Source organism: Cololabis saira, chromosome 15 (genome assembly GCF_033807715.1).
Source record: "Cololabis saira isolate AMF1-May2022 chromosome 15, fColSai1.1, whole genome shotgun sequence".
Classification (NCBI taxonomy): Eukaryota; Metazoa; Chordata; class Actinopteri; order Beloniformes; family Belonidae; genus Cololabis; species Cololabis saira.
Window position 1 is genome coordinate 12,995,690 of NC_084601.1, and position 15,540 is coordinate 13,011,229.

The following is a 15,540-nucleotide window of genomic DNA, read 5'->3' on the forward strand; positions in this document are numbered from 1 at the left end:
CACCTCCCCTCCCTTCCCGTTTCCATCCTCCTCCACATTCACTGTTCCCTTCTGCGCGCAGAGTGCACGGTAGCAGCATCGGCTCGGGCGCCTCTCTGACGCACTATTGGAGACGAGCATCCTAGTCCCGCACGGCTGTTATTAGGACCGATCCTCTCTCCACCTCCCGGTCGTACCTCTGCAATGTAGCTTTCAACTTTAACGCCATTTACTTGCTTTTCATGTTTTGTTTTTTTTTCATCGTTTTTCATATCGGGGTCTGCGTTAAACTGTGATGGCCATAGTTGACGCTTCTTGGCTGGACATTTACTTCGGTGGGAATAACTATACCAACAAGAGTGATTGATTTTTTTTTTGTGTTTTTCTTTTTGTTTTTTTAAATCCTAACCTAGGTGGTTCTTTTCATCACACAGAACATCTTGTGATAAGTATTTTGAAATGAAAGGTGAGCGGTGGCGCTGAATTGGAAAGCTCCTTTTGACTGGAGGTCGATTAAATGACTGTATATATCTCCACCTGCAGCCTTTCTCTCTGACGATTTGGGATATTCTTACCGAGGTGCCGTTTTAGAGGAACAAATCTTGCCTCGAGTCTGGCCACGGCCAGTTTGAAACAACGAACATTTCTTGAATCGGTGGGCGTCTGAGCATCCTGGACGAGCCCGAATTCACAATGCCTAATATTCAGTGAGGACGCGGTGCGGGGATTGAATGTGCAGCATGGCTCCAGCAGCCCGGAGGGACTGCAGCAGCAGCTTGGAGATGTTCCTGCTCCTGTCGGCTCTGCTGCTGCTTCACCCTGCCCTGGCCAAGGTGTGCAACGACCGCACCAGGCACGGACAGGACAACAGCTGGTTCTCCAGAGACGGGGAAAACTTGCCCATAATGGTGCTTATGCCTATGAACGAGTCGGCCCTGATGAGCAGCATCAGCCAAGGGATCGAGCCCGCGGTCCAGCTGGCCATCCAGCACATACGGGAGACGGGGAAGTACTCCTTCTCCCTCATCACCAAAATCTACGACACCGAGGTAAACATTGCTCATTTCAACCCCCCTTTTCCCACAGAGCCAATGCGCGTCGGCTCGGTGCTCGTGTGTGTGCTTGTGTGTGTGTCTGCGTCTGATATGCGCGCATTGCCCCGCAGCAGCTCCGCGCAGTGTCCGTCCAAGGGGAAACGCTGCTATGTTTGTCATCTGCACAGTCTCTGTGATCCCAAAAGCGACACAAATATATAAAGAGGATTGTACTCGGAATGTTGGTGCAGTTTTGGACGCTTCTGCCGCGTCCCTTCCTCGCTGCTGTCGCCTTTGTCGGTGCTCCTTGGAAGTGCATGTATGCAGCTCCATCACACACTGCATCACTGTCCCCGCAGTAAACACACGGATACTTACTACAACCACGACGCGACATTCATCGCGATGATCGCATGCCTTTCACCCAAAAACGCCGCACTCCCATCTTTTTTTTTTTTCTTTTTTTTTCGCAAAAATGACACTTTACACATTGGCTTATCAGTCACGAATCAGTGTGTCTTCCCAAAGATTAAAGGACCTGTTTCTTGTCGTGCCTGAAGATGGCGGTAATTGGATGCGCGATTTCTGCTCAATCCTGGCATCCTTTAACAGTCCAATCCTACTGCATCCAGGGTCCACATTTAATATGTGTATTTAGTAACAATCCTAATTGCAGTCCTTTCGAGGTGTAGCCCTCACCTATTGCTTAATCGAGACAACCATCAATAGGGAATGACTTTTACAATGCAATTCACCTGAATTATTTGGATCCGTGAGCAGCAGTTTAATGACCCTATGGTTTGAGTAATTTAGATTACCTTAAAGGCACATTAAAACTCAAGAGTTAGGGGCTCTCGTTTAAAAACGGTTAGTTTGACAATTAAACAAGACCAGTCTATTTTTGGCAGATGGATGGATTATATTCGTACTGGTGGTGCTTCAGTCTTATTTTGATACACATTTATGTTACATCTGAGAGGGAATATCTTACAAGTGAGCAGTAAGAAGCAGGTATAAAACACTGAGGGATGGATGGATGAATGATAAAATATATCTTACTGATTTTGTGCACAACTCCTAAAGGTTTTTATTTCTTCTGACAAACATGTATTCAGTATGATTTGTGTAAAAAGGTGTGTTTATGTGAAAGAGAGCAAAGCTCTGCCGACCTGGCTAAGCCCTCAGACGCAGCATGTGCTGAAACCATGGGATTAATATGCTGCTATGAGAGTCTGGATTTTTTCTCTTTCTATCCCCTGGAGAGAAAGATGAGCCGGAAGCAAGAGGTCAGTGGGCTAGCCTGACATCCGCTTGTGGGGAATGTCTGACAGTGATGCCAGCTTTCTAAGACTGCCAATCAATGTGATTTCATGAGACTAATGATGATATTGTAACTAAAGGCTCAACTCTGTTACAACGGGGATGCCTAGAACATGGTATTTGTTATCATTTTTTCTTCTTTTTGTATGCAGGCCTCCAGGAAGTCTTGTTCCTAATTTCAGAAAATGTTAACTAGAAATATTGTATGTCTTCTTTTAAACCTATCGTGTCTTCCCGGCAGTAATTGTACATTTTTGACAGATTTGATCAACAAAAGTAGTAAAACACTGTAAAAGCAACTCAATATTGTAAGGAACAGAGTCTGGGGGGTAGAAAAGGCCTTTCCTCAGGGCAGCCTTTTATGCTGTTCAGTTGACAAAAGTAGTACCACAAAACAGTTTGTGGCACCACTTTTAAATGCTACTGCTATTATAGATATTCTAATCATATTTAAATTTTATATTTATTGCTTCATAATGACTTCATGGCTGATTAAAAACTCCCAAGCACGCTGACTTGCACGCTCTCTTACACTCACGCAGCTTTCCACATACCACATGCTTGTGTCAGAAAACAAAACATGCATGAGTGCATTTGTTGCAGCTAGCAGCTAAGTGTGTGCCCTTGTGATGTTTGTATATGTGTGTTTGTGTTTATGTGTGAGTGCAGGGATTTATTCTGGCAGATGTAAGTAATCAGTCCCCATGCAGAGTCTCTTTATCCCTTTATCCCCTGTCAATGGAGCCATCGGTAGACTGAGCCGGTCCAGTCTGCTTCCATGGTGGTGTTGAACTGGGTGTGAAATGCAGGTGATGTGGATGGTGAAGCAGTCTAGGGTTGATTCACAGCTGCGGGTGTTAACGCTGTGGTTAGCATGTGCACGGTGCAGCTGGAGGCTGAGAAAATGACCTGACGTAGGAGATGAGGATCTTATCGGACCTCATGTGAAACCACTCCAACCAAACTCCCACTGTACTCCTGAGATGTCCAACTAAGATAAGCATTTTAGATTTAAATGCATTTGACAAAGCATCTTCTGCTTTAAAAGCAAAGCATTTGAGGTACTGTAGAAGAGAAGTGGGAAGGATTATATCAACTGGGAGGCTTAACGACGAAGCACAAGTTGGTCTACCAATGCAACTCCAGCAGTGTGACTGTGGGTTTTAGTGTAACCGAGGACTGATACTGTGACACTATAGGCTTAGAGGATCAAAGCTTTGGAAAGGACAGGAGGCACTGGAGTAAGATGGAAGGGAGGCTTTTGGCAGAGAGAGGGTGCTAGGCTAAACTACGCTAGTTCACCAGCTTAGAGAATGAGTGACAGGCTCTTGAGAGGGCCCGCTCAGCAAAATATCACATTTTAGGGGGAACGCTTAAACAGTTTGATAATGTTTTTGGAGTACATTTTGTTTTGAGCTAGATAGATGAAATATTTGAACAACAATTAAACAGATTCATCCTCCTGCCGTTTGTGTAGGTTAATGATAGTATGATTTCTTGCAAACACAGGCCTGTTATGAAACTAAATCTCTGTTGGGGCTTTGCCTGCATGGACTCTCTCTGGGTAATCCAGCTCCCTCCCACATTTCAGAAACATACATGCTAGCTGGATTGGTCATCCTAAATTGCCAATGAGAGCGAGTTTGTTTTGCTTGTCTCTGTTTTGGCAACATGGACTGGTGACAGAGTTGCCCTTATCCGATGATAGCTGTTGTAGACTCCAGTGCCTCCGAGGCTCCAAACAGGAACACGCTGGTATAGAAAATGGATAGATGTTTGCTTTTTTTCCAAATAGTTTCACTATTATTAAATTTGCATTCCTGATGAAAAGGTTTGTCAGTGCTTCTGCAGGGATCCAATTAACTCTTGGTTTTCATGTTTATGATGATCGTAATCTCATCAGAGACCACGAGCAAATTAGTGTAATCTCATGGTACCGTCTCTCCTGTGATCACATTAACAACAGGATTCCCTGTTTTTGGTTGAAGTAATCATAAATTCACTTTAAGTTCAGGCATCCATGTTTCCTAGAATCAAAATAGAGCAATCGCATGCATTTTAAAAAGCAAATCAATATGTTCACAAAGGCAGAGTCTGCAGTTGAAGATGTGAGTTATGTTTCCTTTTCATTCTCTAATTTCATCTCCATCCTGCTTGTTGTCCCCACTCAGCTTTCTCCCTCTGCCAGATACATCTCTTCCCATTCAGCCTTTTTCCTGATTACTTTAACTGCACTGATTACTCACACCTGTTGCTGATTACTTGTGACCAGCCTATAAACTCAGCTCTAGTGTCACGTTGTCTTGGACGTGCTGGCGGTGGATTGTTTCTTCCTGGTGGTTGATGCTTGCGTTTTGACTCTGCGTTTACTTAGGAATGGGTGATATTTTACCGTTCACGATATACCGCCAAAAAAATTCCTCATGATAAGAATTTGTCATCTTGCGGTAAAAATGATAAATTCCCATTTATGATGTTTTTGTGTAATGCTGATTTATGGTTCTGCGTTAAATCGACGCACAACGTACGTGAAGGAAGGAAGGAAGGAAAGGGGAGAAGGAAGGGAGAAAACAAGGAAAGGAGGAAGGAAGGGAAGAAGGAAGGAGAGAGCAGGAGGAAAGAAGGGAGGAAGGGAAAAAAGGAAGAAAGGAAGGAAGGAAAGGGGAGAAGGAAGGAATAAAACAAGGAAAGGAGGAAGGAAGGGAGAAAAGAGGAAGGGAAGAAGGAAGGAGAGAGCAGGAGGAAAGAAGGAAGGAAGGGGAAAAAAAGAAGGAAGAAAAGAAGGAAGGAAGAAAAGAGGAAGGGAAGAAGGAGAGAGCAGGAGGAAAGAAGGAAGGAAGGGAAAAAAGGAAGAAAGGGGAGAAGGAAGGGATAAAACAAGGAAGGGAGAAAAGAGGAAGGGAAGAAGGAAGGAGAGAGCAGGAGGAAAGAAGGAAGGAAGGGAAAAAAGAAGGAAGGAAGAAAGGAAGGAAGGAAAGGGGAGAAGAAAGAAAGAAAGAAAGAAAGAAAGAAAGAAAGAAAGAAAGAAAGAAAGAAAGAAAGAAAGAAAGAAAGAAAGAAAGAAAGAAAGAAAGAAAGAAAGAAAGAAAGAAAGAAAGAAAGAAAGAAAGAAAGAAAGAAAGAAAGAAAAATTCCCGTTGATGATGTTTTTGTGTAACAAACATGGCGGATCTGAGAGCGAGATAGATTTATAGTTGAAAAGGTGGAGTTGAATTGGTATTTCTTTTATCGTCATTTTTATGGTTATCGGGATAAATGCCAGAAATTATCGTGATACATTTTTTAGTCCATACCGCCCATCCCTAGCGTTACTACATTCTGCTAAACCCCAGTCCGAGCTGGTTACAACTGTTAATCTGACTTCCCGTGCCTACCGAGACCTTTTGGTTTTGTCTGTTTTATAGTATCTGACTGTCCACATATGCGATGCTATGGGCCTCTTGAGACCACGATGGCAGTGACCTATGTTCAGAGATTCTGCACAAGGATAAAACTGCCTCCCCTGCTCCTCCCTCAGAGGAGTTGATGCAACATGTCATATTTGTGCATGTTGGCAAGCTTGAAATCACTGTACAATAAAGTTCACAGGAGGCTGACACCCCCCTCCCCAGAACCTACTGAGCATACAGGACTGTCTCAGAAAATTAGAATATTGTGATAAAGTTCTTTATTTTCTGTAATGCAATTAAAAAAACAAAAATGTCATACATTCTGGATTCATTACAAATCAACTGAAATATTACAAGCCTTTTATTATTTTAATATTGCTGATTATGGCTTACATTTTAAGATCAAGATTCCCAGAATACTGTAATTTTTTGAGATAGGATATTTGAGTTTTCTTAAGCTGTAAGCCATGATCAGCAATATTAAAATAATAAAAGGCTTTCAATATTTCAGGTGATTTGTAATGAATCCAGAATGTATGACGTTTTTGTAATTGCATTACAGAAAATCCCAATATTCAAATTTTCTGAGACAGTCCTGTATATGCCAGACAGTTAAAAAAGATCAAGTTTACTGAGAAAAAAGCATTAATGGGAGTCACTGAGCAGTGAAACATACACTAATTCCACACATAATATTTTCATCCATGATCATGCTCTGGTGTTTTTTTACTACTTGCTATGAGCAATGATCTAATTTCAGGGTAAACCTGCTGGAAAGTCCACTCCCTAAGAGATTAGCAGCTGGCCTGAATGTTTTTTTCTTGTGAATAATCTTTCCATCTGAAGGACAGATGAACTCTAAGTATCTGGAGAAGGGCCTTTATAACCCTTCTAGGATTAACGGCCAGCAGCAATTAGTTCTCTAATTATTGCTGGTATAGTTATCCTTGGCTGTCCGTTAAAAAGCCTTGTCTTACTGCCAATATTTGTGCTTGTGTAGAGGTGTTCACACTTGCTGATGATCATTGAATTGAGACAATTTAATTGACAGCTTCTCCCGTTTTTTTTTTTTTTTTTTTTTTAATTAATAAAACAGTTTAGGTGTGCTTAGTTTTTTTATGCCCTGCTGCTGCAGCGGACATAATGTCAGACATCACACATTGATGTTTAAGTTTTAAGTTTAAAGACGATATATCAGGAAGAAAATCACTTTTCTTTGCTTAATAGCATGTATTTGAGTGTTTGAGACTTTGCAGCATACTGTGAATCACAACTTTGTAGTGTAAAAATATGTAGATATATTTCAGTGTAGAAATATCTATCCTCATTTTAATATCCACCCAACTTCACCTCATGCTGTATTGATTTACCTCAGCAGTTGATAGGACAAAGTGGTTTATTTCAAACGGGACGCGTTCTGTGGAAGTAAAGGAGTGAAGTGTACGGGTTTCTTTCATCCACTAACACAGAGATGATGAACAGAGCGGTGAAGACTTGATTGAATGGAGTGCTTTGACCCAGTATTACTTTTTTTTGATAAAAATTGATTATAGAAGTTTTACTTAACCCTTTGGAAGATGTGTGGAAATGAGGCGGGAAAAATTTATAACATCAATGAATTATCAAAATGTATCCAAAATTGTAAGTCACAAACGTAAGCTTTGTCTGAGAAAAATAAACACAAACTAGTACGCTTTTACTTCAAATCACAGACTGGATGAAGCGTCAGTCACGGGACCCATAGGTTTTCTGAAGAGCTGTTTGAAGCCTCTTTTTCCTCCATACTCGCTGCCATGTTGCCCAGGAAGCTGATGAGAATAGCCCTTACCGTATAGTCTATAGCAGCGGTGTTAGCTGATCCCCACCGAAATAGCTGCAGAGCAGATGTTTGAAGCCGAATATCTCATTTCAGACATGGTTTCAGTGGCAAAATCCAAAATTTCTGCTGTTTTTAGCTATACATCTGTGTTAGTTTAAACTGCTGATTACTTGATTTACCATTGCCTGACTATGACGGATGGGAGAGTGGTAGTGGCTAGCCATTGGCTGAGCCGACTGTCAATCAATCAGTCAGCTGTTAGCTGCAGTTGTCTCATCAAATGTTGTAGAAATAAATGCATTGCTTTATATAAATTCCCCTGACATGGTCCAAAAACAATGGATGTAAATCAGACAATAACCAAAATAACAGCTTATTTGAATCAGCCTATAAATATGTTTATTTCTGTTGTAAAGTTGGACATTTTAAGATTGGGGTCAATGGAGTCGCTTTTGGAGCTAGCCCCCAGTGGTCAGTTTAGGAACTGCAACACATTTTAGTTCCTCACTTGCTTAAATCTGGAAGTTAGATGGTTGCCGCTTGCTTGTGTCAAGCAGCAAGCAGCCATCTTTGTTTTTCCCTGAGTGATGTCATAGGAATGGTTTAATAACTTGAAGCTGCCTTTTTTAATTTCTATCAATTACTACACACTGTTTTTTTTGTTTTAAATATTAGTCTAGAAGGAAAGAAGCGACATATTATCATATTATCAGTCTGGAACAAACCAGATTTTCCAGCTGTTTTCATTTGTACGCGCAGTACTGGAGTTGAGGGGGGATGAGGGGGGATGGCATCCCCACTGAAATAAAAACGGTCAAAATCATCCCCCCCTGTAAAACTGCCATCCCCCCTTTCTATCCTTTATGTAATTTCATCAATGAATGTGGTTTTACTGCTATTTCAACATTTAGAGTCATCACCAGAAAAATAACTTATTTGACAATTTTCACCTGTTTCAAGTAAAAATAAGTAGAAAAATCTGCCAGTGGGACAAGATTTATCTTCTCATTACAAGCAAAAAAATCTTGTTCCACTGGCAGATTTTTGTACTTATTTCAAGTGAAAATCTACTTGAAACAGGTGTGTAGCAGTGTGAGTGCCACGGGGGCGACCGACAGGATGGAGAGACACGGAGTTCAGTGCAGACCCTTTTTTATTTACGTTTCACCAACACACACGTGCCCAAGCACATCAGCACCTTCCCAGCAGCTCCTCCGACCCCTCGCTGCTGTCCAGCTCTGCCTTATAAAGGCAGGCAGGGTGGAGAGCTGCAGCCACTCAGGCGGATGGGACACAGGTGCGCGTGTCCCATCAACCTCTCCACCCTGCCACAAGGTGAAAATTGTTTTTTCCAGTGATGAGTCTTGTTTTAAGTGTAATAAGATTTTTTTTACTAAAATGAGACATTTTAACTAGAAATAGGACAAATATTCTCATTTTGAGTTTTTGCAGTGATCCATTTTACTTATCCTGTGAAGGACAGAATCATATTGATAAGTTCAGAAAACTGTTTTTTATTGTTGTGTTTTGATATATTTGATGTAAGCCCAGTGGATATTTAAAGCTTACAGAAGGCTCCATTTAACTGCTGCTATGTCATTCCTGCAGTATTTCTACAGGTGTTTTGATCAGTGCTATTATTTGTAATATATTATATTATTTGTAATCAGCACAAATTATCTGTCCCCATATGATAAAATCCACCATCCCCCCTGATTTTTTTTTACAACTTGAGTACTGCGTGCGCGTATGTCCACTTAGCATGGATGGACGTGTGACCCGTGATTAACGGGGTGGTTTGTCGATGCAGATCACTTCCAACAGTTCAGTAGCAGATCTATTTGTTTTGAAAACAGTTATTGGCTTTGCGCCCCCACCTTCCTCTGCTCTGTGACAGTGGCCTGCTAACTGGACAGGTCTCGCTCAGATCAGTTAGTCATTGTCTCGTTAACAAACTAGTACGCTACAAGGGGACCCACTTCTCTTTTGGACCCACAAATTATCAATACCGGTACAAGGATATGATTGACGTAACTTGCAAATTAACGATAAAAAAAAATGTTCTTGATGTTTGTTTTTTTTTCTTCTGTGCTCCCACCGTCCCTGTCAAGATGATAGCCTGGATGGCTGCCTGTGTCGCCTATACTTAAATCTGCCTCAAAGGCCTAATGAATTAATCCAGACAGGTAGGAGTGAATTTACTTTTCACTCCTGTGATTGGCAAGCTCGTTTATGTGCCTTGTTACTGTGACCGAGAGCAGCATCTGTCACTTCAACAACAACTGGTCTGTCTGTATTTCTGTCGCTGCAGCCACCGAAACTGAACACATTCAGCCGATTGGTGGAGCAGTGAACAAACTTCCCACGCACATCCAAGCCTCCCTTCTCTGGACAATAAGACTCACAGGTGGATCATGGCATTTCACCATGGCTGGCCACCGACAGAGCAACTGAGGCTTGCTCAGAGGAAGAACATGAGGATAGACTGATTTACTTAGCTCCTGTGTTCAGCAGGGGAGTCAATTGGGTATGGCAAGGTACGGCAGCCGCCACACCTTGGCTTCAAGGGTTAAATGTAAATGTTTGTTTTTTTAAATACATTTATGGAATTAGTCTGTGTCTCTTTGTATTGATTATTCTATTACTTAATACATATAGAATAACTACAAATGCAAATCAGAACAACATGATCGATTTCACTAGTTATTATACACTGCAAAAACTCAAAATCTTAAAAAGAATTTTTGTCTTATTTCTAGTTAAAATGTCTAATTTTTAGGAAAAAAAAATCTCATTACATTTAAGACAAGACTCAAAAACAACTATTTTCACCTGTTTCGAGTAGATTTTCACTTAAAATAAGTAGAAAAATCTGCCAATGGAACAAGATTGTTTTGCTTGTAATGAGAAGATAAATCTTGTCCCACTGGCAGATTTTTCTACTTATTTCAAGTGAAAATTTACTTGAAACAGGTGAAAATGGTCAAATAACAAGTTATTTTTCTGCTAATGACTCTTGTTTTAAGTGTAATGAGATTTTTTGACTAAAAATGAGACATTTTAACTAGAAATAAGAAAAATATTCCTGGTAAGATTTTGAGTTTTTGCAGTGAGCGAGACTGCATTTGACCACACAGATAAGCTACTGTACATAGCTGTCATCACTGTATACTTCTGTGATGAGTATTTTCTGGACGTGTTGATTGATACTCTAGTTAAGTTCTGTGACTCGTAACCTTGCCATACCTTAGCTTTGAATGAATTGACGCCACTGGTGTTCAGTAATACTTAGGACGCATGACAATGCAAGGACAATGCAAAATGAGCCCACTCATCTTTTGCTATTCTCTCCATCTATACTAGCAGTAATGTTAGCGGGCGAACTCCATCTCACATCAACTGAAACCAACGAACGAAAAAACAGGTTGGAGAAAAAAGCTCGCTACTGACGTCACCTTTGGGTTATTTAGAGACGCTGCAGCCGAGTGATGAAAAAGTGAACTAAAACATAATTTTCAAGTCAAACTACATTCATTTCAGGTTTAATCATACAACCATATCTCACCTGACATCAGAAGCAACCAAATCTATCCTCTTGCTCATAAGTTTAAACCTTAACTGAGTTTATACCAAGATGTTGGTCTCCCAAAGGTTAAGAATAAATTGTGTTGCCATTTGTTAGCCATTTATTTATTTATATATTTAGAAAGAGAATTGCAGAATTCCTTTTTTCTTTTTTTAAATTGATATATTGAGGTCAACACCTCGTTTGTCGGGGTCTGATATTGTATGTCACATTATCCTAATATCTGTTTCCTGCTGTAGTGTAGACCGAGGGGGGTCAACAAAAATGGCCCGTCACCACTTGTAGGAAGGGCCGGACGTTGTGGAATAGTAGGGAAAAGCAGCAGATGACAGCTTGGGTTCTCTGCGGGCGAACAGAAAGTGCTGAGTGTGGCTGTATTCACTGACCCGACACAGATAGTGGGGATCAATGTGCAGCAGCCCTTCTCATAGAGTGCACAGGATCTCTGGGGAGAATCAGAGAGCAAGTGCGCGAGAGAGACGTGCAAAGCTATGAGGTGGAGATCCCGAAATAGGGTTATATCATCTTCTCTGCAGGAAGAGGAAATGACCACCCTCCTAATACTTATTGGATCATAATGTAATGCTATTTCAATTTGTTTCTCTCAGGCTAAACAGTTTAATGGCTTCTCAAAAAAAAAAAAAGTCGCTGCATTTAATGAGGTTTGTGCAGTAGATCCATTTAAACTCTTCCAAGATGTTGTTTCCTGTCAGGTATATAATTTAAATGATCATCATGCTCTTGCTTTTATTTCCGTGTTTATTCACTCTAATTTGCACAAATTGTGAGTGAGCTCGGGTCACACTTAAATAATTTACTAAATTTGAGTGGTAATTGCTGACCTTAGTGTGAGTCAAGCTTCCAGCGGCCTGGAGGGCTTCAGTGAACGACTATAAATGTTAACCCTCTTGATAAAAGCCTCTTATGTGCCCTGAAGCTTGCTTTACAACAGATATTGTGACACACATAATATCTGACATAATTCCAACAAACAGACAGACTAACATTAGATCCACTCCCACATATGGTTGTGACTGATCTCAAGTGGAATCCCTGCAACACCGCCTAAGGTCAGGATACTGTGATCGTTGGAGCAGTTAGGCATGAAGTTGTTTTCAGCTCTAATGGACATTAATTCAATACCTCTTTGCAGAGTATTACAAAATATCAGTGCTGTAAAAGTATTCTGTGTTTGCCACATTCTAGATATATATGTTAATAGACTCTCAAACTTATTATCAGCTCGACCAGGTCTCCTCTTATGGTGCAGGAATCTACTGCCCATGTTTGCATGGTGAGCTCAGGAGTGAGAGAAGAAGTGAGTCAAATCCTGCAGTTGGCACTTCAGAGGTTTTTTAAAAAGTACCAGGTGAAAGATGAGGGTGAGTTTTGGTGGTAATCTTCAGCTCTCTATCAACACGGCTCCTAGTTTCTCTGAGTAGGAGCCTAACTCTTTAACGTCTGTCGTGCAACTGTGACTTTGTCCCATGGCGAGTTTGTCAAATTGGCCTTTAATCCACACTGCAGAGAGTTTGGCTATATTTGCCCAAACTTCTCAGACAAGAATAGTTAGCTTGAGAGAGAGAGAGAGAATCAGCTCTGATTTCAATGCATGACCCGGCATTAGGGATGGGCGGTATGGACTAAAAAATGTATCATGATCATTTCTGGCATTTATCCCGATAACCATAAAAATGACGATAAAAAAAATACCAATTCAACTCCACCTTTGTAACTATAAATCTATCACCACATTCAGTCTTTGGAGTCCCCAAAACACTGCTCTAAAATAATACTAAATGCTACTAAACTACACCAATTAAATTGAATTAATAATTCTTTCTTTCTTTCTTTCTTTCTTTCTTTCTTTCTTTCTTTCTTTCTTTCTTTCTTTCTTTCTTTCTTTCTTTCTTTCTTTCTTTCTTTCTTTCTTTCTTTCTTTCTTTCTTTCTTTCTTTCTTTCCGGCTCATTTCTTTCTTTCTTTCTTTGTTTGTTTGTTTGTTTGTTTGTTTGTTTCTTTCTGGCTCATTTCTTTATTTCTTTCTTTCTTTCTTTCTTTCTTTCTTTCTTTCTTTCTTTCTTTCTTTCTTTCTTTCTTTCTTTCTTTCTTTCTTTCTTTCTATCTTTCTTTCTTTCTATCTTTCTTTCTTTCTTGCTCATTTCTTCCTTCCTTCCTTCCTTCCTTCCTTCCTTCCTTCCTTCCTTCCTTCCTTCCTTCCTTCCTTCCTTCCTTCCTTCCTTCCTTCCTTCCTTGCTTCCTTGCTTCCTTCCTTCCTTCCTTCCTTCCTTCCTTCCTTCCTTCCTTCACGTTGTGCGTGGATTTAACGCAGAACCATAAATCAACTTTACACAAAAACCTCATCACCGGGAATATACCGTTTTTACCGCAAGATGACAAATTCTTACTGTGGGGAATTTTTTGGACGGTATATCGTGACGGTAAAATATCACCCATTCCTACCCGGCATTCATGACTGTGTAGCATCTTGCTGCTTATGTGTCAACTACACAATATTTGATTAGTATTTTGACCACTATATAATAATATAGTGCTATGTTTGACTGTAGTGTAAGAATGTCGCTAATTTGGAGGACTAAGATACTGTTTGACATCATTTATAGCATGTGCATTCATACTGAACTCCTGAACAACTCGAGAGCAAATCATGTGAAGCGAAAGAGTCTCAATTTCATTTTGAAAGCATGTAAGGGAAGAATTGTATTTTAATTGTATACATTTATTTTTTTGTTTCCGCTGAGTGGGGACATTTCTTGGAAGTAGAGTGGAAATATGGGTGGAGGCACTTCTGTGATTGGTAAAACGGATTCTTCAAAACAGACTGAATCATCCCGCAGTGGTATTGTTAAAGTCATGTTTCTGCTAAACAATGTTTAAAATATCAGAAACAAAACAATGTTTATGCTAAAATAATTCCGCTTGTAAGGATTTCATTGCATCGCCCATCATCACTTATCATCCTGAGTGCCAACAACTGAACTCTGATACCACTTTTTTGGAGCTCACTGAAATAAGTAATATACAGACATGTGTCCTCCTATTGGCCCTCAGACGTTCATATCGTTCCCAAGTTGTCACACTGTAAAGCTTGGTCAGGGTTAGGTAATAAGGTACCATCAAAGTACTGCCAAACCTTGACAAAAAACTTTTAAGATGTGACGATGTGTTTCAGGAAATGAAGTAGATATAATGACAGAAATTCAGGTTGAATGTTTGAATCAGACCTGAATCTCATGGTTGGGATATGTGCACCTGTGCACTCGTGTTGCATGCTGCTGCAGAGCTGTTTCCCAAGCCTTTGACTGTGACAGTAACAGAGTAGCCTTAAAAAGCGACACGCGCGTACGTACTCGTACTCGTCAGAGAGCAATGATGTACTGTACGTCAAGTTGGAGGTAAGGATGTGTCGCGGTGGTCAGTGAGCTGTGCTGTAATGCCCATCCATCCATCATCACATTCATGTTGCATGAATGAAAAGCTAATGTGCAGCTTCTCTCACGAAAATAGAATGGAGTACAACTAAAAAGACTGCATTCAAAAACGTACATGCCTTCAAGTATAATCCTGCATTTGACTTTGAAATCACTCTTGATTACAAATAGGTGACACATTCTATAAAGCCAGTTTGTGATAATCAGCTACGTTTCAGAAGTCATCCCGTTGCATTTTTCTTGAAGATCCTGTGATGAGACGTCCGTGACCGTGCGGTATAATTTCCAATGTTTATTTTTCTTAATGAAACAGCTGTCAATGTGATTCAGAATGACTTCAAAAAGGTGGCAAATAAAACACCTGGTCATCATTAGTTTCAAACTAACAGCTGCTCCTAAGCTGGGGACACCGTTGGGAAATCACCCGGGAGATGCAGGACAAAGAAAGAAGAGCCGTTGGAGGCAGGAGACAGACTAAGGAAAAAAAACAAACATATTCACTGTATAGAATGGAAAGATGAAATGTGAGCTAAAATATTGAAAATGTTACGCTAGAGATAAAAGCCTCGTTGCAGTTAAGTTAAAGACAAATGACTGCTTCCATGTCAAGTGCAATGTTAAGTCAGTCTGTCTGGCTGCTGCTGGGTCATCTATGAAGATGCCATTGATCCTCTGCCAACCCATTAGCACAGGCAATTACACAGCAAATGTTTATCTGCTACTGTTTGCCTTTTCGACTGCAAACTTCTGGGGGAAAAAAAAAAATCCCTCTTATCTCCCAGTGTGATGTGAACATTTTTACTCAGGTTGGAAAAGCTTTCATAATATTTGTCATGTTGTTGTTGTGTACATACCAAGCTCTTTCCAGCTGACAGGAGAATGTGTGTTTTGTTGTGCTTATGGTTACCAACCCCCGAGAGAGATGCCCCTGCTGTGGCATGTCTGGAGAATTTCCATCACTG

At 40.6% G+C, this 15,540-nt stretch overlaps 1 protein-coding gene across 1 annotated transcript in view; it reads left to right on the forward strand.

Moving 5' to 3' along the window:
- Window positions 1–76: 76 nt before the first annotated feature.
- Window positions 77–15,540, forward strand: part of gabbr2 (gamma-aminobutyric acid (GABA) B receptor, 2) — a 230,534-nt gene continuing 215,070 nt past the window's right edge. Inside the window, exon 1 of the mRNA XM_061742628.1 lies at window positions 77–1,028. Coding sequence (XP_061598612.1) covers window positions 711–1,028 — 318 coding nt within the window. The 5' untranslated portion in view covers window positions 77–710. The remainder of the gene's footprint in view (window positions 1,029–15,540) is intronic.